This window comes from Paroedura picta, chromosome 12, assembly GCF_049243985.1.
Source record: "Paroedura picta isolate Pp20150507F chromosome 12, Ppicta_v3.0, whole genome shotgun sequence".
NCBI lineage: Eukaryota > Metazoa > Chordata > Lepidosauria > Squamata > Gekkonidae > Paroedura > Paroedura picta.
Genome location: NC_135380.1, coordinates 35,308,345 through 35,335,021, shown reverse-complemented (window position 1 = coordinate 35,335,021; position 26,677 = coordinate 35,308,345). Strand labels below are relative to the sequence as shown.

General features: G+C 46.7%; 1 protein-coding gene across 18 annotated transcripts in view; it reads right to left on the bottom strand.

Annotated features, from left to right (window-relative positions):
- Nucleotides 1-16,187: 16,187 nt before the first annotated feature.
- The window catches only part of EHMT1 (euchromatic histone lysine methyltransferase 1), a 146,937-nt gene continuing 136,447 nt past the window's right edge, over nucleotides 16,188-26,677 (bottom strand). For 16 of the 18 annotated variants that reach the window (XM_077306605.1, XM_077306599.1, XM_077306598.1 and 13 more), the window contains 2 exons: nucleotides 26,236-26,411; nucleotides 16,188-17,943 (listed from right to left, as the gene is read on the bottom strand). In XM_077306605.1, coding sequence (XP_077162720.1) covers nucleotides 17,736-17,943; nucleotides 26,236-26,411 — 384 coding nt within the window. In that variant the 3' untranslated portion in view covers nucleotides 16,188-17,735. The remainder of the gene's footprint in view (nucleotides 17,944-26,235; nucleotides 26,412-26,677) is intronic. The other 2 variants (XM_077306601.1, XM_077306603.1) reach the window with 1 other exon arrangement.

The window sequence follows — 26,677 nt, the reverse complement described above, 5'->3', positions numbered from 1 at the left end:
AATTTATCATGCCAATAAACTGCATGAGCAAGTATACTAAGGCACCACACAGATGCTGTCTGACATTCACACCCTCTAGCAGATGAGTCGTGTTTTGAACTATTGATAGCATATCATCATAGGACAAGTATATTTTTGGTATAACTTTACCAAAAATACTATCAACCTCTTAGCTTTTTAATTCAATGGAGCAGAGGAATATCACAGAATCTTGCAGCCAACAGGCTATGATATGGAGGAATCAAGGTTTACAAAGTGATCTTTAATACTAGAATAGGAAAGTTTAAAGAACATCCTTGGTTTTATCTGTAAATTGTTGGTTAGTGTGTCCTTGGAGGCATATCTGATTTAATTAGTTCATAATCATGCCTTATGTCTTAAGATATAACCCATCCTTCTACTCGAAACGCACACACTCACACATATACCAGGCACACATAATTGCAATTCAAACACAAATGATCAAAACAGTAGTAGGGGTATAAGAAAAACTCAAGCATTATGTGCATTCCATGGGAGTCAGCCCCACTGAACACAGGAAGACTACCCCCACAATAAACATGCATAGGATCTGGCTGCATAATTGCTGCATGATGCTAAAAGAGAGGAAAGGGAAGGTGACTGTAAGGCGCTTTGAGACACCTTTGGGTAGAGAAAAGGGCATATAAGAACCAACTTTTCTCCCTCTCCCTCTCCCTCTCCCTCTCCCTCTCCCTCTCCCTCTCCCTCTCCCTCTCCCTCTCCCTCTCCCTCTCCCTCTCCCTCTCCCTCTCCATAACCGCCCTTTTTTACTGCTCAACCACTTCATAGCTTCTCTTCTACAATGATTTAGCAATATGTATGTGTTGATCAAGCTTAAATCCTGCTTTTCCATTGGCATTCTCAAGATGGCCAAGAAAATCAAATTGCATAAAGCAATGACAGCAGAATCGATACTAAAATGGCTATAACATAAACCTTAATATTATTCATACCTCTTTTTCCACTTAAAAAAACTCTGCAAGCCAGCTTAATGACCAGACAGAAAATGGAAGGTAGCCCTTCACCATGCCAGTCAATAGTAGCTAAAGCCTGTTGCAGAGACTAAGAGGTAGTCGAACTGCAGCCCTCCAGATATCCATGGACTACAATTGTAGTCCATGAATATCTGGAGGGCCACAGTTTGATTGCCCCTGGAAACCCTTACAGGTCTTTGACTGACAGTTTTAACTTAAAAGTTGCTGAAATCACTGCAAACTGATAACCCTACCAAGGTCTGCAAGCTATTCTAGCTTGGAGAATAAAAAATGCTTTACTGCATTGAGTAGATCTGGAGAGGCAGAAAACACATGTTCTAAGAAATATGTAATAAATAAATGGCTTCCATGGAAAATGAGCCTCCAATAAGTCCAATGAACTATTCTACACACAGATCAGGGCTTCAGAAGAAGACTGGAGTTACTCAGGCAGGTTCATATGGGAGCAAGCGGTTCTTTAAGTAACCTGCTTCCAGGTGTTAAGGGCTTTAAAAATAATAATCCGCACTTCCAATAGTGCAACTAGGCAGCTGGCGCAGTTCTTTTAAGACTGGGAGTTGAATCCCTATAGTTAATGTCTATCAACAATCTTCTTGTGACATTTCATACCAGTTGAGCAGTCTTCAAAGGCAGCCCCATGTAAAATGCATAGCAATAGCCTAGATCAGATCAGAGTATGAATGCACACAGGCAAACGTTGCTTATCCTATAAAGGCTGTAACTGGCACACCAATCAGAGATGAAACAAAGGTTGCTGTGTGTCATAGAAAAGAAGAAGAATTGGCTTTTATAGCTCACTTTTCACTATCAAAAGAGTCTCATATGACCGTTTACGCACTGGAGGTTTAATGCCAGGCTGCAGGCTGGATTTTTAGTTGTGGCAGGTTGCCCCACCTCTTCCTGCACCCACATGGGGGAGCATTTGGCCTGGTGCACATCATCCGCCCCCCAATTTGTGCTCCTGCACAGGAGCTGGGACAGTGAAGTTCCCAGTGCATAAACGGTCATAGTGGCTTCCTTTCCTCTCCCTACAACAAATACCTGGCGAGGTAGGTGGGGCTGAGAGAAGTGCTCTGTGAGAACAGAGAAGACCTAGACCTGTGTGTGAAATATGTAATCCATCATGAGTTTCCAAAGTCAGGGCAGAATATAAATCCAATAAGAAATAAAAGAGCATCAAGCAGCAATTCTTTCTTTTCAGGGCAAGGACAACACTATGTAGCCCAACCCAGTTTCTCAGTCTCTGGGTATGAGAATTATTAGCCAAGGAAATATATATTATGCATGCTTTTTAACAAGACCCCAGGTTGTCAGGACTCTGGTGGACGGTCTTGAGTAGGAGTCTTGCTTAATTATCAAACACTCAGCATGTACATTTTGCCCCAAGGATTGTGTTGTGATTTCATAGCCCCCAAAGCTGGACACAAGGAGAGCAACTGATGGTCCCATAGCAGGACTTTCACTTCCTAAGGACAGATAACAATCCCTGGATTATATGCACACAGCACAGACAATACCCATGCAGAGCCAACAGAGGAAATTAAAAAGATGACAGTCTCCTCTTTTTGCAGGGAGGGAGGAGATGGAATATCAGAGAAATGAACTAATATTTCTTTCAGAGGCCAGTGAAGCCTGTGGGGTGAGGAAATGGCTCTCATCAGTATACACAGCCTGGACGGCTCTCACCTGACTCTTGCGCAGGCAGCTTGGCTATCACCACCTTCCAATCAACTTCTCATAATGCACCAGGCGCAGAGATAAGGATCCCTCAGCAGCAACTTCTCTTTGCACCCGCTTCAGAGTTCGGCATAACTCAGAAGGAGACCTGGGCTTGAACGCCGTGCAAAACATCACTGTATGAAGCACCGGGATACTCTATGAAAACATTCACACTTCAAATCCTTTGGGATCTCCAGGTCTCCCCAGATATTTCACTTTGTGGATGAGGAAAAGAGGCCAAGAGCTATTTGTTTGGGGCACTAATGCTCAGGACTAAAGCATCACTTAGGCCAGTGGTCCGCAATCCCCGATCCAGAGACCGATACCGGTCCGTGGATCAGTCGGTACTGGGCCATGGCTTCTCCTCATCCTCCTCACCTTTGGTGCTCTCCGGAGACTGCCATGGCTGGGGCTCCCCCTCGGTGTGGCACTGCGCAGCTGCTGCTGGCATCGCCCCCCAGCGGGCAGCAGGAAGTCAGGGGTACCGGTGGGAAGGCAAGTGGAGCAGGGGCTCAGGCAGCAGCGATGTCCCTTGTCAAAATACACCCCCCCCCCCAGGCCTCAGCAAAATTGTCAAGTGATAAAAACGTTGGGGACCACTGCCTTAGGCAATCCCAATATCAATGTGTAGCACTAACCCATCCCATACATGCAATCTCATTATTAATGAAAGAAAAAGATATATGCCCGTTATTTAACAAACAGTTGACATAACAATGGACTTACAGCTCAGACACAGCCCCTCCATATCCCCCAGAGTCAGGTAAAGTATATCCACCCTGTCTCTCATACCTGAGCATTACATTGCTGTCTGTCTTATTAAGACTGGGCATGAGGGTCAACAGTCTGATCCTCCTAATGGTACTTAAACAAGAAGATCAACAGAGTAAGCCAGCAGCAGAGTACAGAAGGGGCAATACCAGCATTGTGTTGGAATATACAAGATCTGCATTGTGCATGATCAAGCAGAATATAAAGAGTGTCCTGCAGGGGGCATTGGAGGAGATGTGCATTTAGCATACATCAGGAACTTCCTGATATTTTTCAAATCATCTCACCAAGTGTCCTGATTGGCTCACCAGGAGACTTCCTTCTCCCTGCTTGCCTCCAGATCAGCAGCTGAACAGACAGCAGAACTGTAGACAACGGTTAGAACAGTTAGTTCAATCTCTTCTCTCCTCTTTCTATACATAGTTGTTTCTCTTCATAATTAGGTAAAGGTAAAGGTATCCCCTGTGCAAGCACCGGGTCCTGTCTGACCCTTGGGGTGACGCCCTCTAGCGTTTTCATGGCAGACTCAATACGGGGTGGTTTGCCAGTGCCTTCCCCAGTCATTACCATTTACCCCCCAGCAAGCTGGGTACTCATTTTACCGACCTCAGAAGAATGGAAGGCTGAGTCAACTTTGAGCCAGCTGCTGGGATTGAACTCCCAGCCTCATGGGCAGAGCTTTCAGACTGCATGACTGCTGCCTTACCACTCTGTGCCACAAGAGGCTCTTCATAATTAAATTGTTTTATTCTTTAATCAGCTTGATGCTTTGCTCCTTTGGATATTCAAACCCTGCAAACACACTGAAAGGCTCCACCACCTCTGTATGAATTACAGATATGCCACTGCCTTGGGTTGCATATATGCTGCACTTAAAATAAGAATTCTGCATCAAGGTAATCTTGAGTGCATCAAGAAATTGTAGTTCTGAAATCTGTAAACATTATACGAATTACACTGTTCACGTTTGGGGGGGGTCATGATTGATCCAACTAGTCATCAGTAGGCATCGATCCTCCAAATAATTGGAAATACAATTCACCCTGGCTTCTGAAGCTTGAGTGGGCATTACTGCAAGCATAAGGGCTACAACCAGAGGTGGGGGGAATGTTTAAGGAAAGTTGTGACTTCCATAGTTATGCACAGTTCTTGCATTGGCTTCTGCATTTTACCACATTGCTGAACAGCAGGAGGAAGAGGCAGGTTTGATTCTCTGCACCTTCACATGCAGCCATCTTGAGCTAGTCCCAGTCCTGTTAGAACTGTTGTCACAGAGCAGTTCTGTCAGAGCTCTCTCAGTCTCACCTATCTCACAAGGTATCTGTTGTGAGGAAGGAAGACAATTGTAAGCGAGTTTGAGACGCCTTCTCTCAGGGAGGGCATTGCTTCAGATTCTCTTGTGAACTGTAATTTTTAAACAGCCCGAGTAGGATTTAGAACTACAACATTGTGATATGTGATGATTTCACTAGTTAGAACAACCAATAATGATCATGGAGAGCTGGGTTCAAATCCAAACATAGCCATGAAGCTCATAGGGAGTTGTTGGACCAGTCACTCTGTCTTAGTTTATCGTGTTTTGTAGGGGTTTCATTGACTCATTTAGAATCTGCCTTTCTGGCTAAGATTCAAGGAGGATTACAAAATATTTTTTGAGGTTGCTTTAAGGATAAAAGTGGACAGCGAAGAAGAAGAAGAAGAAGAAGAAGAAGAAGAAGAAGAAGAAGAAGAAGAAGAACAAGAACAAGAACAAGAACAAGAACAAGAACAAGAACAAGAACAAGAACAAGAACAAGAACAAGAAGAAGAACAAGAAGAAGAACAAGAAGAAGAACAAGAAGAACAAGAAGAGTTGGTTCTTATATGCCGCTTTTCCCTACCCGAAGGAGGCTCAAAGTGGCTTACAGTCATCTTCCCTTTCCCTTCCCCACAACAGACACCCTGTGGGGTGGGTGAGGCTGAGAGAGCGCTGATATTCCTGCTCGGTCAGAGCAGTTTTATCAGCACCATGGTGAGCCCAAGGTCACCCAGCTGGTTGCATGTGGGGGAGTGCAGAATCGAACCCAGCATGCCAGATTAGAAGTCCGCACTCCTAACCACTACACCAGACTGGCTCTTAGGAGTGCGCCCTTTGCTGTGGAGCTGCCTGGTGGGAATCAAAAGAGAGGAAGTGAAATGTCAATCGAGGAGGACTTTGAGGCCGCACATAAGAAACGCTTTTGCTACTGATCTCGAACTATTAAAAATAAAACTTACTTTGTTGATTGCCTCTCCCTCATCCTAGGTCTCTGCATTACAAGCTGTGGCCTAGATCCTACTTTGATCAACCACAAGCAGAAGATCCATGGGGAAACTCCCTTGTCATTACATCTCCATCTAGGAGAAAGATGAACTGCCTGCCTTTCTCTTTCTTACATAACAGATGAATGTGCGTGAGGCCAGCCAGGTGGGAGAAAAACAATCGTACCAGGAGGGAAAGGAGCTGGTGGATTTATCCCTTAGTACAAAGAAAAATGCCCTGTCCTTTTAACAGAAGCTTAATGGGATATTATTTACGAAGGGATGTTATTTACCTCTGTGCTTTCTCTGCCCATTTCCACATATTACGCTAGGCTTTCTCAGCCAGGGTTTCATGAAACCCCGGGGTTTCTTGACGGCTCTGGAAGGGTCTATATTTTTAAAAATTGTTAAACATTTATCAGGTGACATGACCATATGATGGGCCTGGGGTGGGTGGGAAGGGGAGGAGCCCTGAGTAGGCGTATCCACAGCTCTGCTTCCCAAGCATATTCTGCATGATCGTGCCACTTCTGGGGGTCTCAAAGCCTGAAGAATGTCTCAGGGGTTTCTCAATGGTAAAGATGTTGAGAAAGGCTGGGTTACGCCTTTGTTAAAGGGACAGGAAATTCCCCCCCTGGCCTATCAGCAAAAGCGGCATCCCTTTCCCAGACTTCAGATATTCATATAGCAAAAGCATGAACTGAGTTTCTGAAGACAGGGAAGAATATGAATAGGTAAAGGTAAAGGTATCCCCTGTGCAAGCACCGAGTCATGTCTGACGCTTGGGGTGACGCCCTCTAGCGTTTTCTTGGCAGACTCAATGTGGGGTGGTTTGCCATTCCCTTCCCCAGTCATGACCGTTTACCCCCCAGCAAGCTGGGTACTCATTTCACCGATCTCAGAAGGATGGAAGGCTGAGTCAACCTTGAGCCGGCTGCTGGGATCGAACTGCCAGCCCCATGGGCAAAGCTTTCAGACGGCTGCCTTACCACTCTGCGCCACAAGAGGCTCTTAGAATATGAATACCAAAATAATAAATAAAATTGGATTCCTTACATACAGAGACACTGCCCATGTAAACAAGGCTTTATAGAGACCATACAGCATGTTTTTTTTTTTTTTACTGCCCCATATACGATACTATTCGGGCTAAAGCTCAAGATTTACTCTTAGTTAAATGTATTGGCTACTCTGATAAATGCAAGGTACAGTTCCTTCTCTCCAATCAGGATCCCGATACAATTGATAAAGTGGCTAAATTCTTACAAATGGCAATTACGCTGTGTGAACTTAAGAACTAATTGATTGTATTCTGATTTGTCTTATTTTTTATGCCAATGAAGGTTGTTGTTGTTGAATACCAATATAATAAATAATAAATAAATAAGCTTGGAAAAAAGGTCACGGGGCATTTCCAATGCCTCTGAGCAACAGAGACAACCAGCCTTCACCTACTCCAGAGCACCAGCAAGGGTGGTAATGACTATTCTCCCTTGGTTGTTAAATATAAATAAATAAAAACACAACCGGGTCTTCCTCAATAAAGGGCTGATTTTGTAGATTCACCGCAGCCGTCAAGAAAGAGCTGCATGCACAGAATTCACCAAGCCTGCTCTGCTAGCTCCCCAAAGTGCTGGGGAAAAAAGCGATAATTAAGTAGACAAAGGACATAGAGCCTTAATCCAAACCAGGCTATTAGGAAATCAATTAACAAGACACCGATTCAAAAGCTCACGACCAAGCAAGGCTCCAGCCCTCCCAAGGGGACGTGCAAGGCTTGCAGTGTGATCAGCAATTATCAGCTCACACAGGGCTGGGGGGCAGGGAGAAAGCCCCCCTCCTGCCGCATTCGCTTAGCCAGCAACATTGCCTTATCCGGAACAGCCAGTTATTTTTGTGGCGTTCTACCAGCGATCCAGGGTGGTGTAGTGTAGTGGTCCCCAACCCCCGGTCTGGAGACCGGTACTGGTCCGTGGATTAGTTGGTATTGGGCCGCAGCTCCTCCTCTTCCTCCTCCCCAGCTGCTGCCTCGGGGACTGCCCTGCCACTCTGCCGCCGGCTCACTTTTGGTGCTTTCCAGTGGCTCTCCAGTGGCTGCCCCTTGGCGTGGCACTGCGCAACTACTGCTGGCAGCGCCCCCCAGCAGGCAGTGGGAAGTCAGGGGCGCCGGCAGGAAAGCAAGTGAAGCAGGGGCTCAGGCGGCAATGTCCTTCGGCAAAAGACTACACGCCCCCCCCCCCGGGCCTCAGTAAAATTGTCAAGCATTGACCGGTCCCTGGTGATAAAAAGGTTGGGGACCACTGGTGTAGTTGTTAAGAGTGGCAGACTCTAATCTAGATTTGATTTCCTCCTCCTCCTCCACATGGAGCCAGCTGGATGACCTTGGGCCAGACGCAGTTCTCTTAGAACTCTCGCATCCTGACCCACCTCGCAAGGTGTCAGTTGTGGGGAGACTGGAAGCTGCTTTGGGACTCCTTCAGGTAGTGGAAAGCAGGGTATATATATATATTTAAAAAAACATTCTTCTCCTCCTGCACTCCTAAAACAGCAGGGGAAACACCTTTACCAAGGCTAATTATAATAATTAGCATGAAGAGCAAAATCAATCTACAAGAGTGGTTCTCAACCTTCCTAATGCTGGAACCCTTTAATACAGTTCCTCATGTTGTGGTGACCCCCAACCATACAATTATGCAAGTGTTCTTTCACAGAAATTAAACCGAAACTGAGCAATGGCATGAAGATCCATTGTTCAGGATTGTGTATGAATTGGTTCTCCCCCCCCCCGGGGGGGGGGTTCTCAGTTAAGTTCTGCCTCTTGTCTTGCCGAGCTGCACCACCACCTGGAGTGCCTGGCAGGAGACTGCCAAGCTTGGGCACCTGGCAGCGCCCCCCACCCCCAGCCAAGCTTCTTGCCCTGCCGCAACCGCTGTAAAAGGGTCATTCAACCCCCAAAGGGGTCCTGACCCCCAGGTTGAGAACCACTGATCTACAGCCTTGTTCTAGAAGGATGTGATGTTAGGACACGTCCGCAAACCACCAGCTCCCTCACACTGTTATCTAGAAGGGAATGTCTCTGCCAATAGAGAATGTACTCTATCAATACAATAACAAGCCTGCAGGATGAGGTTAGGCAGGGGCTGGCTTTCTAATGGCCAGAAAGCAGGCTCAGATCTAGCTCGCCAAGATCTAGACCCCATGTTGGAAAAAAATATGAAGGGACATTCCTAGCTGAGCAAACACTGTGTTGACAACTGTCATAAAACGCACATTACTCTGTCCTTGTGCCTGCTAGTTCTCAAAAACATTTTGCAACTTGTTTTGTGTGCATAGATGATGACACTGTCATTCTGAGTCAAGTCTCTCTCTTTCCAATCCAGAATTTACCCTGAAATATTTCAAAGGGGTGTGTGTGTGTAAGCAGCAGAATAGAAAACTGTTGCTAAACTATCTGGAATGCAAACAAAATGGCCTGTAAGGGCAGGAAGACACAGAGAGGAGCTCTGTAGGGTTGCTGGGTGACTCCTGGCCATCAGTGCTGGGCAGGGGAAAGGGTTACCAGTTCCACATTAGGAAACTCCTGGAGATTTGGGGATGGAGTCTGGAAAGGACAGGGACCTCTGTGGAGTACCAAGCCACAGAGTCCACCCTGCAAAGCTTCCATGTTCTCCAGGGAAACTAATCTCTGCAGTCTGGAGATGAGCTGTAATTCTGGAGGCCCCACCTGGTGGCTGGCATCCCTAGCCTGTAAGAGGAAAGTGATGTTTCCTGGTTGTCTCATCACATAGTCAAGATCTTGACAAGGGGAGTCGCACCTGAGACCCCCTATGACTTGCAAACACATTAATTCCATTGTAGGAAAGGGCCTTTGGAACTCAGCTATGGAAAGTGCTAAACATGCAAAGTAATTTACACACTGTTCGACCGTCAACGCTCAACTACACCCAGAGCTATGTATATTCTGTACTCACACCCCCAGACGTACTTTTCTTTTACATATGCGTCAAAGAAATTTCTATACCAGGGAAGCTAAATCTTGCGCCCATATTAAGTGACACAAATGTACTCGTGAGTCATATTTGCTTATTGATGTGGAAACATCTTATGCGGCACCCCTATGGGCATCCAGAGCGTCAAGGCTGTCAGGGTGTGCTGTGATAAAATGCGGGTTTGCTGCGTAAGATGTTTTCACATCTTATGCAACAATCTGATTCTCACAATTTAATTTTTTTTCTTCCAGAGGGAACAGCAATGCCCACGGGTTTGGTTACCCAGCACCCAATTGCCTCTTTCTGAAGAGAATCCTTTCCTGGCCTCCTTTTCAGATTCAAGGTTGCACCGGTGACTGCCCCAACATTTTCTCAATGTTCCAGGGGTATTTTATGCGAGATACTAAATTCCATGCTTGTATGGTTCAGTCCCAGACATGAAAAATATACTAATCCTGATTGGGTTGAATGAGAAGCACTGCTGAAGACCCAGGAAGCCAATGACTGATGTTTGTCTCTTGGAAGTGGTCCAGAAGATTGCAAGAAAAGACCATTCAAGGATTCTCAACCCTTCTGCCATGGATACCATGGGTTTGGGACAGGACCCTGAGTGATTATCTTTGCCAGGACTGTGACTGGGGATTGCATTCCTGTTGACCCTCCTGGACCTCTCATCAGCTGATGACACCATTCCATTCATAGATCAAGCTCCCTCATACTGAATCAAACCATCGGTCCCATCAAGGTCAGCATTGTTTACTCAGACTGGTAGCAGCTCTCCAGGATCTCAGCCAGTTCAGTAGAGACACCAAGGATTGAACTTGGGACCTATGGAATGCAAAGCAGAGGCTTTTCCACTGAGCCACAGCCCCATCTCTTGATCTTGGGTGAGATGGCAAGCTTGGGAATGGTGTGGTGGTCCAGTGCAAAAGTGGTTCCATTGTTACATGCTTGGCTGATTCCAGAAGGTACTACTGAGGAAGTGCAGCTTGGCCCCTCAGCATTTCTGCTGTGTGGTGTCCCACAAGGTCCCATTTTGTCCCCCATGCTGTTTAACATCTACAGGAAACCATTGGGAAAGGTCATCTGGGGAATTTGGAGTGGGGTACCATCAATATGAAGATGGCACCCAACTCTACTGCTCCTGAACAGCTGAACCAGGTCCAGAGAAGTCCTGAAGTAGCAATGGGACAAATGAGGACTTGATATATATTGAAACTCAATCTAGTTAAGACTGAAGTGTAGTTGATAAGAAGAGAAAGTGCCCAAAGAGTCAGTCAGTTCTGGAGGAAGTTGCGCCCTTGATAGAGGGTGCTGCTGAATCCTGGTCTACAGTTGAAGGTACAGGACTCTTCCATATCATGTGGCACTTTTAATCAAAATTCAGCCCATACACCAGCTACGGCTGTCCTTTGAGAAGCATGATCAGGCCACAGTGTCCCATTCTCTGATCACATGCAGGTTTTATTACTGTAATGCACTTGCCCCAAAGACTTTTGATGATATTGTTACTAGTGAGCTACCTTGAGTTTGTCACCGGACCATTTTAGATCTCACTGTCCCCTGTTGGATCTGTTATGAACCCAAGGTGATGAGAGGGAGTGTATACATTCCCTTAATCAATACATACTAGACTGAGGTTTATTTTTGTTGCAGTAGATTAACAGGGCTGCATTGAATTATCTGCCAAAGGAGCCATCTTTTCCTCATATTGATTCTACCCCTTCCCTTCATCTTCATAACAACCCTGTGAGGTAGTTTGCCTGGGAGTCAAGGGCAGGGGTAGTCAAACTGCGGCCCTCCAGATGTCCATGAACTACAATTCCCAGAAGCCCCTGCCAGCATTCACTGGCAGGGGCTTCTGGAAATTGTAGTCCATGGACATCTGGAGGGCCGCAGTTTGACTACCCCTGGTCAAGGGCATCCAGTAAACCTCACAGCAGACCCAGGGCCAAAGAGGAACACAATGTTGAATCACCACCAGCTATCCAAGGGGACCTCAAGGCGAGAGGCAAGCAAAAGGTGGTTTGCCATTGTCTTCTTCCATGTGTCCCCTCCAAGTGATCTACTTTCTCCCTAAGGGATCTACTTAGATTGGCAAAGCGAGTTCTCAGGCAAAAAAACAGAAGGTACAAGAAGACAAATGGACACAGCAAGCACTCCAGCCTTTCTCTCATCACTTGTTTTGAGATATACATTAAAACCAGCTGTCTCTCGCTCATCAATTCACAGAAGAGCTTTTATATTCTCGAGATGCTCAGTGGCACTTCCGGAAGGCAGAGACAAATGAATTCCAATGCCAGAGAGACTGTGCATTAAGGGAGGTAGAAATGATTGAGCAGACCTTTTTTTGGTTGCCCTCTCTGTATACTGCTGCTTGCAGCCAGCTAATCTGCCCCCTGTTGGTTAGGAAGCCACACCAAACAGAAGAAGACGAAGACGAATTCATTCTTATATGCCGCTTTTCTCTACCCGAAGGAGGCTCAAAGCAGCTTACAGTCGCCTTCCCTTTCCTCTCCCCACAACAGACACCCTGTGAGGTGGGTGAGGCTGAGAGAGCCCTGATATCACTGCTCGGTCAGAACAGCTTTATCAGGGATGTGGCGAGCCCAAGGTCACCCAGCTGGCTGCATGTTGGGGAGTGCAGAATCAAACCTGGCTCGCCAGATTAGAAGTCCGCACTTCTAACCACGACACCAAACGGACCAAAGAACTGCTTGTTGATGAAAAACCTCAAGGCTCATTACAATTAGCCAAATTTTGCACCCACGTGATTCAAGCCTGCCTACAGGATTTAGAATATTTTGTAACCATTTTAACCTCATGTTGTTTTATTTACCTATACCAAAAAATCTATTTATGCTGAGAAATTTTACTTACTATAATGTTTTACTACGTCTAATTCTGTATCCTGGTCCATGACGGCAATAAACTAAACTCACTGGTCCTCCATCCAAGTACTAATTGTGGCCAACCCTGCTTAGCTTCCAAGCTCTGGCATACTCTAATAAAGGAGGGCTGGCTGTTTAATTTTCTGAGTAAATTCATGGTGAACACCTGGAAAGCCAAAGAGAGACCTGGCAGCAGTGCAAAGAACTGATAACAGGAAAGCCTTGTCCATACCTGTGGCTGCAAGGTTCCAGGTGAGCCATCCCAGCACGGTTGTCAGTGCCCATGAGACTGCAGAGCTTGACTTGTCACTGGGAGCCAGCTTGTAGTAGTGGTTAAGAGCAACAACATCTAATCTGGCAAGCCAGGTTTGATTCCCTGCTCCCTCCCATGCAACCAGCTGGTTGACCTTAGGCTCGTCACAGCTCTGATAAAGCTGTTCTGACTGAGCAGTGTTATCAGGGGTCTCTCTGTCCCACCGCCTTCACAGGGTGTTTGTTGTGGGGAGAGGAAAGGAAAGTGTTTGTAAGCCGCTTTGAGACCCATTCCAGTAGCGAAAGGTGGGGGTATAAAAACGAACTCCTCTTCTTAAATCTCAACCAAAGACCCACCTGCATTCAGTCTCCTGATTTCTACTTTCACAGCGGCTTACACATTCAACAGAGTCATCAAGCATTGGGCCAGGCAGCGGAGAAATCAGAAATGAACCACTCGGAAGGACATTAGGTTTGTACTTCCCCCACCTACAAGCAAAGGTTGGCAATGAAGCTGATTTAAAACAAACAAAAACCTGTCATTTAGCTCACTGATTTCATTGTCTTTCCTTTCCACTCCTTTTCCATAATGGGGGAAACCAATTATAATTGTCAGGAGTCAACAGCTCTAATTGGGACGACGGGGGTGGGGGCAAAAGACTTCACACACCTGCCTCTGAACTGGCTACAATCCATCCACCCAGCTGGGAGCACTGCTTTGCCCCAACAAATTAAAATTTCCCAGTAACTTTAAGCATGCTTTCATCCTGCAGTTATTGATTAGAATATTTTTTTTAAAAAAGAGACTGTTGATATCTCCAAAGAGTTAACATCTAACCAGGCAAAGAAGAAGGGGGAGAAAGCTGAGCGTTTTGGCTGTACCACCCTGTTCCATATACATTTCAGGGTACCAGCTGAATACCACTTTGTGGTGTCGTCTTTCTTCTTTCGCTTTGTTCAGCACAGGAATTGGAAGGAAGAAAGAGCACAAAAGGAAAGATGGTCCTCTGGCTCCTCCAAAAGGCAGCTCTCTTGACCCATCATGTTTTATTAAGTTGCATTCAAGGCCCCAGGAACATGAACTGGCTGGACAACAGAGACAGAGGCCCTGCAATGTAAGGATTCCGATGCAGCAGAGATAAAGCTCAAGCACTTCCGACTGGTGGTTTCATACCGGGGTGAGTCCTGCCTGCTCATGTACGTCCTCTTTGGGTACATCAGCAGCTCAGGCCTCTGCAGAGGCAGACCTTGAGAATGCAAGATGAGCCCTGCTGATTTAGACCGCCTAGTTCAGCATCCTGTTTCCAACTGTAGCCATCAAGTGCCTTCAGGAGACTGTAAGTACCTCATGAGAGCCAAAGAATTCTTTCCTCCCAATTTGGTGAAGTGGTTACAAGCGGTGGCCCTTGAGCGGTGGTCCTTAATATGGAGAATCGGATTCGATTCTCCAACTCCTCCAAGTGCAGCCAGTTGGGTGACCTTGGACTACAGTTCTCTTAAGAGCTGTTCTCACAGAGCAGTTCCCTCAGAGCTCTCAGCCCCACCTACCTCACAGGATGTCTGATTTAGGGAGAGGAAAGGAAGGCGATTGTATGCTGCTTTGAGACTCCTTCAAGAAGTGAAAGTGGAGCATAAAAACTAACTCTTCTTCTTCTATGGCCTCTGAATACAGACCCATCCTCCATAAACAGCCACTTCATCCAAGGCATTTAGGGTAACATACGTGGTTCACACCTCTATTTTATCCTCACTATAACCCCAGTCAGTTGTTGAGAGTGGCAGATCCAAGTTCACCCTGCAGTAAGCTTGATGGGGTGGGGGGCATACCTGAAACAAGCTATCTTGTCAAAGTCCAGTACTTTGACAACTGAGCTATTGAGTACTCTAACTTGAGTCAATTCAGCCCCTGCCATACATTTATATGTTAGGCTGACTAAAAAATCCTGCCAGCTGCACAGCTCTAGGGATGTTCCACCAAAATTCCATCTTCTGACCATGACTGTCGGTGTGTATCTGGAGAAAGAGGCCATAGCTCTTATTGGGGAATTGAAGGACACCACTCAGAGACCTCTGGATTACACCTCTTCTGAATAATTATCAGCTGTCTGTCAAATCTTACATGATCTCTATTTGGTGGCAGGCACCAGTCTAGAAATAAATGCATTCTCTGTTGCCAAATTCTCAGCACTTGTGGTTTCTTTAAGCCGTTACAGAGAAGGGTTTTAATTTACCACGCTGTATTTAAGTGTTTATTGCTCCGTATTTTATTTTGCATCCATATTGACTTTCCTTGAGACTTTCAGTCAGAGAACCATAATAATAAAGGGGGGGGAATTCTATTCAATGGGGGTTACTCCCAGGAAAATCTGAATTGCTACATCACATGGGCTTTCAAAAGCTACCGGGTGCCATTACATTCTCTGGCAGTGAATTCTGCACATTAATTATGCGTTATTGATCAAAATAGGCACAGGGAAGGTTTCCCATTGGCTCCAGCTGTAAAATGTGGCAAACCATGATTGAGTTAGCTTTGTTGAATGCAAAGGAGGACAAGGGACCTGCACCAGTTCTCTCATCTCGCACCTGCTAATAACTCCCTCATAATTGGTTTTATGAATTCTACCCAGGAGGCCAAAAGTGGCTTACATATTAAATATTTATGCTGGAGCTCCTGCTGTCCCCCTCTAACACAGAGAATTGCAGTGGGGTGACTCTCCCAGTCCTGCCCCACTCAGTCCTCATTAAGGCTTGGGAGACATTCCATCCGCCCGCCCCCCCCTTCCCTGAGCACCGCCCGCCCCCCCCTTCCCTGAGCACCGTCAGCCGGCTGCTTAATTGCCTTAGCAGCTACAGCACTCCGCATGCCCAGTTCGCCCCAGATCCTTTAACTCTCCCATGCTTCTAAAGTAATTAGTTAGCATCAAACTGGTATTAGGGAGGAAGGTTCACCTCTTTGGTTTAAGATGCTGTGTTCAAATTACACGTAGACATGGGTTCAAATCCTGACTCAAAGCAATCGTCAGGGGAAGGGACAAAGTTTAATAGCAGAGCACGTGCTTTGCATGCAGAAGGCCCTCCGTTCAGTTCCAGCAAGTCTGTTTAAAGAATCTCAGGTAGCAGGTGTCAGAAACATACCTTTTCCTGCCAGAATAGACAATAGCAATCTCAATGAACAAGAAATCCATCCAGCTGTTAGAAGGCTGCTTCCTATACTTGCGTTCGATTTTCACCACTTTCTTTACTGCTGGAGCAACAGGAAAGGTTAAGAAAACAGATCCACTTTTTTTTTAAAGCACTTTTTATTGATCTCATTGAAAACAGAACAAGGAAATGATGGGAGCCCAAAGAAGCTCCTTTAAAATGGTCAAAAACATTAACAGAAAGGGAGGGGGACCGAAAAAACGAAACCAAAAAACCCCCCAGCAATATGTAGGGTTTAGAAGAGATGCACAAAAGGAAAACAAAAACTTGGTACTGCACTAATTACAGTATTTAAAGATATATGGAAAAAAAATTAAAATGACCTGCTTTGCCACCACACAAAAGGTGATGACAAATGAATTCACACTACAATACTAACAATTTAAAAAAAGATTTGTGGGTCTTTTTTTTTCCTGGATTTTATACTAAAATCACTTTGTTCTTTTTTTTTCCTTTTCTTTATACAATTGATAAATTTATATTCACGTAGTGAGTAAAAATCGCACTAGAATCAGCACCGTTTTAGTTACTCGGGTGAGGGACCGTGGTGGGTTCCGTTTTTGGGTTTTGATGTTCAGTCCTCAAATGGTAAAAAATAAATCGGTTCATTCCAACGTCATTATGTGTAGCTTTAAAACGAACATGGAGGGAGGGGCCGGGGTCGGAAAGAGGGAATGGCACGGGCCATCTTCTTGCAGTGCCACGTCCTCGGAGGGCACCCAGTTTGAGCACCCGCTTGAAAAATGCCCTGAAAAGGGACGCTGTAAATGCCAGTTTCCTTTTGATGTTTTTAATTTTTAAAAGGTTCCTTTCGTTTGAGAAGTTAGTGTCATGTAGAAGTATTTCCCTGTATGCTTCTTCAGCATAATGGAAGAGGGAAAACACACCCAACTGGTGGTGGTGGGGGGGAAACACTGAGAAAAGCAACATGCCCCAAGAGCCAGTCTGTAACGGAGAAGCCCTGGTAGGACTCACGAGAAACTTCTGCCAGGCCTGGAGAAATCAAAGGTGGATTCATGAGAGGAGAGTGCAAACCTGTAATGCACTGGATTGAGTCACTGGCAGGCACCTGTTCAAAAGAGATGATTTCAAATCCCAGGACAATGAGCAAGGGGGAAAGGAAGGAAGGTTCAGTTGCTAGCAAAGCCCACTCCCCCCCCCCCACCCCCAAGCTGTGCCGAAAGAGTAGGCCTTGGCTTTGAGAAAGGATTCCATCAAGTATGCAGAGTTTATTACAAGCAAACTGGAGATACTTGGCATGAGCAGTTCATTCAATTTTCATCATTCCAAGAGGGAGGCAAAGGTGGTGGTGGGGAGGGGGGAGGAAGAGGAGACTCTCTCTTGGCTTGGAGAACACACGTCGTGTTAAAAGAGGCCGTGTGGGTCATTCAGCATGGAACAAACGGGAGCAGCCGCCCCTGGGCGCACACTGTCAAGCCAGCCGCTTCCTGGCACCTCGTCGGCGTGTCAGGCTTTTGTGCGTTCCTCCAGTAACAACCGCGGCAGTGTCAGAATCCAGAGTGTAACGAACTCGTAAGCTTCCTTTCCCCATGTCGCCCTTTCATGATGGAGAAATTCATACAATTTGTGGATCTGGGAAAGGCTCAAAGAGGCCTTCAAAATGGGGCGGCCGCCATGGCAGCTGTGGAGCTGGTGTCAGGGAGTCCGTTCTCTGGCGCCTCCTGGGAGGACGACAACGAGGAAGATGACATGCTTGCTTGCCGGTGAGCCAGGGCGGCGCTGGAGTGCCTGCATTTGGGGGAACCGCACTGACAACTGAAATATTTGCCCTTGATGTCCCAGAATCTCTCCCCATAGTCAAATCTAAAAGGGAAGAAAGGAGAGAGAGACTAAGGTGAGGGGAGGTGCCACAGTCGCACGTTTGCCCTGCTCGAGGGCAGGAACACTATAAAACCAAAGAGATCAAATGGACGTGTGAAAGTGCCTTATGCCAAATCCAAACATCCTACGGCACCGTTCTTTACCATATCTGGCAGCTGCTCTCCAAGGTCTCAGGCAGCAAAGGTCCTTCCCAGGGTGTAAACTGCACGGAGCTTTTATTCCAATCCCAGGTCGATTCAGTCCCTGCCCTCTACACAGAATGCGATTTCCGTTTTGATTTTGGACGATTTCAAATTTTCCTTCTGCAGCAAGAAGGATTGATCTGGAGTGAACCTACCTTTATCGAGTGATATCTTAAGAGTGCTTTTAATGCTCAATATTTTTTAAAAATCGAATTGAGAAAGCAGGCTGTTTTGAATCTGGGCTTTGCTCCGTCGTAGAGAACCCAATTGGCCAAAGCTCCTCATGTGACAAGTTTGCTTTGAAGGAGAAGCCCCTAATTTCTCTCAGCTTTTGTTGGTCTTGGATTTTTTTCTCCCTCCTCTACCTTCTTCAATCCTCTCTCCCCCTCTCCCCTCACACCCTAAGCCAGGAATTTGGGGGTGACCATCGACGCCTCCCTGACTATGGTCAAGAGAGTAGTGGGCCAGGCATTCTTCCACCTTCGGAAGACCCGGCTACTAGCGCCCTACCTGTCCCCTGACCCCCTGGCCACAGTGATCCATGCAACGGTCACCTCCAGATTATATTTCTGTAACTCGCTCTATGCAGGCCTGCCCTTGTCCTTGATCCGGAAACTTCAGCTAGTGCAAAATGCAGCTGCTAGGGTCCTCACTGCCACACCTTGGAGGGCCCACATCCAGCCAGTGCTGAGGCAGCTGCACTGGTTGCCAATTGCTGTCTGGATCCGGTTCAAGGTTTTGGTTTTAACCTTTAAGGCTTTACACGGGTTGGGACCCACATACCTAAGGGACCGCCTGCAGGGTTCTACGCTCTGCGGGAGAAAACCTACTGATTGTTCCCGGCCCCAGAGAAGCGCACCTAGCCTCAACCAGGGCCAGGGCTTTCTCTGTCCTGCCCCTCACCTGGTGGAATGAGCTCCCGGGTGAGCTGCGGGCCCTGCAGGAGCTGTCAGCGTTCCGCAGGGCCTGTAAAATGGAGCTCTTCTGCCAGGTCTATAGTTGAGGCTGGGATTGGCAAGGAAGAACATTGCCCCCCTGGGGGGTTTGAAGTAGTCATCATCACCCTCCATCCCCCAATGCCCTTGTTCGGGTAGGGGAGAGGGGTATTTTCCGCTGTGTTGGGTATTTTTATAGTCTTTTAACGGGGGGTTTAATGGGGGATTTTAAGACTATTGTTACCCGCCACGAGCCTGTACGGAGTGGTGGGAAATAAATTGTACAATAATAATAAAAGAAAGAGGCTCCCTGTTTGGCTCCTCTTCCCCCCCCCCCCCCCCTTCAAGAAAAGAAAGAGGCTTGGCTCCCCCCCCCCCTTCTGAACTACCCTAACCACGTGCAGAACACTTTCCTGTTTTAATGGGGAGGGGGGGAAGAGGAAGACCCGAGTTCAAATCGATCTGAATTCAACAGGATTGACAATGGAATAAACAAAGTAAGTGCAGACTCTGCCCAGGACTTGCTTTCTGATATCCTTTCACCAAACCACTGTTGTATCTGCAGGACTGTCTCTTTCAGTATGTCCCCCCAAAGAGTGCTGAGATCAAGTGACCAGCGTCTGCTTGGGGTCCTTGGCCCTGAAGAGGTAAAACTGGCCTCAACCCTGACCTGGAGGAATGCTTTGCTTAATGCGATCAGGGCCCTGCGGGACCTTCAACCATTCCCTAAGGCTGAGCTTATGGCTGCGGCCAGGAACGTACTGGCCCCCCATCCGATAAGGCCTCTAGCATTGTATATGACTTCCCCCTCAGCTCAGGTCAACTCAGCCAATTCTAACCCTGTGAGAAGGAGGCGGCCTGTAGGTTTTTAAATATTAAGTTTAAGGTTTAATATTATAACGTTGATTTGTAGTTCTTCGATCATTTGTATTGTATTGGATCATTTGTATTTTAATATATGGTCTTAGACCGGAATACAAAAGAACAAAATGCTTGTGGTATGCAAGCATTTGAAACAGTTTATGGCTGTATTAAAATTAAACCAATAGATATCATTATGAAAAATTAGTAGGGAGAAAAAATTAAAAGTTTAAGACATTGGAAAAGAAGACTTGGTTCCTATATGCCACTTTTCTCTACCCGAAGGAGGCTCAAAGCGGCTTACAGTCACCTTCCCTTTCCCCACAACAGACACCCTGTGAGGTGGGTGAGGCTGAGAGAGCCCTGATATTACTGCTCGGTCAGAACAGCTTTATCAGTGCCGTGGCGAGCCCAAGGTCACCCAGCTGGCTGCATGTGGGGAGTGCATAATCGAACCTGGCATGCCAGATTAGAAGTCCGCACTCCTAACCACTACACCCAACTACACCAAAGTTCACAATTTTAGATCTTTCCATATATTTCTTGTCCTTCTGGTGAGTTTGAATCACAAACACACAGAATTTCGCCGTCTGCAGAGAGATCTGAGGCTTTTCATTGAGAAGAAGTTCTGTCATCCGCTCTGCGTGGGTTTGATGTCTATTGGTGGGCGAATAAGTTTGGAGGTTTTTTCCAATATATTGTATTTCTGATGTAAGGGAAAGGCAGAATATAAATATAATAAAATAAAATTTCAGCATGCAAGCAAGTGCTCTCCACCCTAAGCCACCCTCTCTCTCTTAATAGCTTGGTCATTCTTATATAGCCCAGTGTCGTCTATTGGGTTACACAGAAGTGGGTCTTGGGTAAAGAAAGGGCCTTCTCAACCCTTGCTACCTGAGATCCTTCACCTGGAGATGAACTCGGGTATGCCAAGCAGATACTGTACCACTGAGCCACCATCTCTCCTAAGGCCAGTTCATGATAAGGAGAGGGAGAGAAAGGGATGAATGAATGTCACCAAGACATGCTAATGAGGCTGTGTCCCATCCCAGCCCTCTTCGGCTATCTGCCGTCTACTGAAAACAGCCATTCTACATCTCCTAACTCAAAAGTAAGCCCTGCTGAACTCTATGTGGGCTGCTTCTGATATGCACAGGGTCACGCTGCGTATTTATATTTCTGAGCTAGAGCAATATCTGGAGAAGAGCTTCAGCTTCCTCCTCCGTTCCCTTTCTCTCTTCCTCAGATTGTCCTAGATTTCCAAATTCATTCTGGATTCAGGGACTCCCAGAGGTATGAGATGGGACAACAGACCTGATGACAGTCTACTGTGGTGTCATAGCTGTCATAGCTGAAATACTGGCCTAGGGAGATCCCAACTCATTCACACCAGCTTCCTGGGTGGGCCTTGGGCCAGCCACATACACTGCTCTGCCTAACCTCAGGGATTTTGGGAGCAGAAGAAGAAGAGTTGGTTCTTATATGCTGCTTTTCCCTACCCGAAGGAGGTTCAAAGCAGCTTACAGTCGCCTTCCCTTTCCTCTCTCCACAACAGACACCCTGTGGGGTGGGTGAGGCTGAGAGAGCCCTGATATCACTGCTCAGTAAGAACAGCTTTATCAGTATTGTGGTGAGCCCAAGGTCACCCAACTGGTTGCATGTGGGGGAGCGCAGAATCGAACCCGGCATGCCAGATTAGAAGTCCACACTCCTAACCACTACACCAAACTGGCTCTCAAACTGGCATAAGCGAAAGAGGAGACAACCAGATAGCCATCCTGGGATCCTAGGGCAAAAGCAAGTGGGGGAGTGTAATCTGTGAATGCAACATATTTTTTTTCTTGCACAAATTTAGAGCCTGGTTATCAAGCCTTAGAGAGTCCAGGAAGCAGCCTGGGGGCAAATTTCACACTGCTGAACTAGTTACCCGGCGAAGAATCTCACAGCACTGACTGATGTGTGTGTCCTCTGATGGCCAGCCTGCTTGCTTCCCTGGGGACACTGCAGCCATGAGAGCTGCTGTGGCTTGACCCTGTCATTGGTGACTTGCCAAGCCGACCACAGGTCATTAAACAGTTTCTGAGGCCTGCCAGGGGCTTGACAGACCTTGGGCTCCCTGAGCCTGCAAACTCCGAGGGCTTTTCAAGCATTCTTCGTATCACTAAACGTGTTCACTGTTTTCCATTGAGCTTGGTGGTTGCAAAGGCCAAGGGTAAGTTGCAGAGCTACATCAGCCTAGAAACACAGCTGAAGATCGCAAACAGTTCTGTGGTTCTCCCCTGCCAACACCCTCTTTGTCCAGAAACCCAGAGCTCAAAGAGACAGATCGCACAGGAATGCCTTTCCTAAAAACTCTGAGAGGCAGCTGCCCTAGCATTTCACAGAGTAAGCTCTGGGCCAGTTGCACAGCTGACAAATTGAAAGCAGAGGTTTCAGACTTAGGCATGGTGAAACAAGAGGCCTTTTCATTCAATAAGCTCCCAGGCCTTGCAAAGTGGTAGCACAGATAAGGGTGTAGAGTGGGGTAGGAAATGGACAGAGAAGCTCCAAAGAGTGTATTTTGTTGAGTCTCCTTTCCCAACAGCCAGCTTGGTGTAGCAGGTAACAGTGGCAGCTTCTAATCTGACAAGCCAGATTTGATTCCCCACTCCTCCTCCACATGCAGTCAGCTGGGTGTCTTTGGGCTTGTCACAATACTGATAGTGCTGTTCTCTCAGAGTTCTCTCAGCCCCATCTACCACATAGGTGGAGAAGAAGAGAAGGCAATTGTAAGCCGCTTTGAGACTCCTTTGGGAAGTGATAAAGGTAAAGGTATCCCCTGTGCAAGCACCGGGTCATGTCTGACCCTTGGGGTGATGCCCTCTAGCGTTTTCTTGGCAGACTCAATACGGGGTGGTTTGCCAGTGCCTTCTCCAGTCATTACCGTTTACCCCCCAGTAAGCTGGGTACTCATTTTACCGACCTCGGAAGGATGGAAGACTGAGTCAACCTTGAGCCGGCTGCTGGGATTGAACTCCCAGCCTCATGGGCAAAGCTTTCAGACAGCTGCCTTACCACTCTGTGCCACAAGAGGCTCATTGGGAAGTGATAGTGGGATATAAAAACCAACTCTTCTTCTTATCTGGCCTTCCCCAAGAGAGGAGCTCAGCAGAACTGCTGAAACTATAATAAACGCAGGCATTAACAACTTAAAAAAATTATTTATGTCCAAGAAGATGGCAAAATGAGTTAGAAACCTAAATTGTGAAAACAAAAAGATGGCTGTGAAAATTGGGCAAGTTACATACTGAATAGGACTAGGTGGGTTGCTGTGAAGGACCTGCCTCAGTATGAGGCAAGGCTTTTCTTGTTCCTTTAAATTATGTTCCTCTCGAGAGCTAATCCAGATTTTATCTTTCCCTCTTGGCTTGTGCAAATAACCATGCACGCAGCTTTCTGCTAGCACGAAAAACACAACACTGAAAGGTCCCTGCAGGAGAATGGAACGAGCGGGTCTGCGAACATTAACTGACAAAGAATGGCAGTGGCTTCTGCTCTCTTGCATCAAAACCTTGGGCAATGCTGCACGGCTCTCACAAGCAGACCCTTGGTAGTCAAACTGCGGCCCTCCAGATGTCCATGGACTACCATTGCCATGAGCCCCTGCCAGCTGGCAGGGGCTCATGGCAATGGTAGTCCATGGACATCTGGAGGGCCGCAGTTTGACTACTCCTGGTATTGACAGTTATTTAGAGTTATACCATACAAGCTGACTCAAAGCTTCTAGGTGAGCAAGCCATGCTGGAATAGCCTCTCCCTTGCGCTCTTGTTTAGTGAAGCGTGTCCAGTGAGAACAGCTCAAAGACAACCCAACAAGCCACCAATGTTCCTTTGCTTGTTGTTGTTGTTATGTGCGAAGTCGTGTCCGACCCATCGCGACCCCATGGACAATGATCCTCCAGGCCTTCCTGTCCTCTACCATTCCCTGGAGTCCATTTAAGTTTGCACCTACTGCTTCAGTGACTCCATCCAGCCACCTCATTCTCTGTCGTCCCCTTCTTCTTTTGCCCTCGATCGCTCCCAGCATTAGGCTCTTCTCCAGGGAGTCCTTCCTTCTCATGAGGTGGCCAAAATATTTGAGTTTCATCTTCAGGATCTGGCCTTCTAAAGAGCAGTCAGGGCTGATCTCCTCTAGGACTGACCGGTTTGTTCGCCTTGCAGTCCAAGGGACTCGCAAGAGTCTTCTCCAGCACCAGAGTTCAAAAGCCTCAATTCTTTGACGCTCGGCCTTCCTTATGGTCCAACTTTCGCAGCCATACATTGCAACTGGGAAGACCATAGCCTTGACTAAACGCACTTTTGTTGGCAGGGTGATGTCTCTGCTTTTTAGGATGCTGTCTAGATTTGCCATAGCTTTCCTCCCCAGGAGCAAGCGTCTTTTAATTTCTTTGCTGCAGTCCCCATCTGCAGTGATCTTGGAGCCCAGGAAAATAAAATCTGTCACTATCTCCATTTCTTCCCCATCTATTTGCCAGGAATTGAGCGGGCTGGATGCCATGATCTTTGTTTTCTTGATGTTGAGTTTCAAGCCAACTTTTGCACTCTCCTCCTTCACCCGCATCAACAGGCTCTTTAGTTCCTCTTCACTTTCTGCCATTAGAGTGGTATCATCTGCATATCTGAGGTTGTTGATATTTCTCCCTGCAATCTTGATCCCAATTTGTGACTCCTCTAATCCCGCATTTCTCATGATGTGCTCTGCATACAAGTTAAATAGGCAAGGCGACAGTATACAGCCTTGCCGAACTCCTTTCTCAATTTTGAACCAGTCAGTGATTCCATGTTCAGTTCTCACTGTTGCTTCTTGACCTGAATATAAATTTCTCAAGAGACAAATAAGATGCTCTGGTATTCCCATCTCTTTAAGAACTTGCCACAATTTGTTGTGTTCCACACAATCAAAGGCTTTAGCATAGTCAATGAAGCAGAAGTAGACGTTCTTCTGGTACTCCCTAGCTTTCTCCATGATCCAGCGTATGTTGGCAATTTGATCTCTAGTTCCTCTGCCTCTTCGAAATCCTGCCTGTACTTCTGGAAGTTCTCGGTCCACATACTGCTGGAGCCTAGCTTGTAGGATTTTGAGCATAACTTTGCTAGCATGAGAAATTAGTGCAATGGTGCGGTAGTTTGAACATTCTTTGGCATTGCCCTTCTTTGGGATTGGAATGTAAACTGACCTTTTCCAATCCTGTGGCCATTGTTGAGTTTTCCAAATTTGCTGGCATATTGAGTGTAGCACTTTTACTGCATCGTCCTTTAAGATTTTGAATAGTTCAACTGGAATGCTGTCACCACCACTAGCTTTATTGTTACTCAGACTTCCTAAGGCCCATTTGACTTCACATTCCAGGATATCTGGCTCCAGGTCAGTAACTACCCCATTGTGGTCATCAGGGATGTTAAGCTCGCTCTTGTATAGTTCTTCTGTATAATTGTTCCTTTGCTACAAGAGAGCATATATTGTTCTACTGCCCTGCTTATGTAGACATTCGTGGCAACTTGATTGAACCACTCCTTAACAAGTTGCCAGAACATCATGATGTAGATCGAGCAAAGAGGCTGCTAAGTGAGGAGTTCCCCCAGGTGACAACTCTATTGGCTAAGTTTTGTGCCGCCGCCATAAACATCTGATGCTCTAAAGGTAAAGGTATCCCCTGTGCAAGCACCGGATCATGTCTGACCCTTGGGGTGACGCCCTCTAGCGTTTTCATGGCAGACTCAATACAGGGTGGTTTGCCAGTGCCTTCCCCAGTCATTACCGTTTGCTCTAAAGTAGTATAATTTTAAGTTCTATTTTATGATCTGTTTTAAATTGTATTATATTAAATGACCAGAGCCTCTTGTGGCGCAGGATGGTAAGGCAGCAGAAATGCTGTCTGAAACCGTCTGCCCATGAGGCTGGGAGTTCAATCCCAGCAGCCGGCTCAAGGTCAACTCAGCCTTCCATCCTTCCGAGATCGGTAAAATGAGTACCCAGCTTGCTGGGGGGTAAACGGTAATGACTGGGGAAGGCACTGGCAAACCACCCCGTATTGAGTCTGCCATGAAAACGCTAGAGGGTGTCACCCCAAGGGTCAGACATGACCCAGTGCTTGCACAGGGGAGACCTTTACCTTTATCTAAATGACCATATTCTTTTGGTCTTTTATGCATTAACTTCATATAACTTGGTCTGAACGACTGTAATAAAGTTTGAATCTGAATATGACCCCTTGTTCCAACGCTACTCCCTCCTGTTTTCCCAAGCAGGGACATACCCGATCTCTTCTCCCGCCTGGATGTGTCTGCTGCTGAAGAAGGCGATCCGGGGGAACCGCAGGTCCTGGTGGGACATGAACACTCGCACGGGGATGAGGTTTGGCTCGCAGAGATGGTTTATGAAGCGGCTGATGTTGCCGTAGAAGCGGGCGTCTATGCAGTACACTTCTCCATCCTGGCAAAGGAGCGGAGAGAGGATATGATTAAGACAGGCTTCAAGATCTGCATTCTGGCGGTGCCCCTAAGTCAGGTCAGTAATCATAAGGTTGTGTCACAGTTTTCATGCAAAAGGACTAGGGAGACTGGGAATCATGACCAAAATTTTATATGGGAATGCTGGTCAGGTATGTAGGAAGGTGACGCCTCCTCACGCAGCTTTTGCCCCTGGAGTCAGACAAAAATGTCCCTGGGAGCAAAAGCAGACATGCCCTACGTATGCAG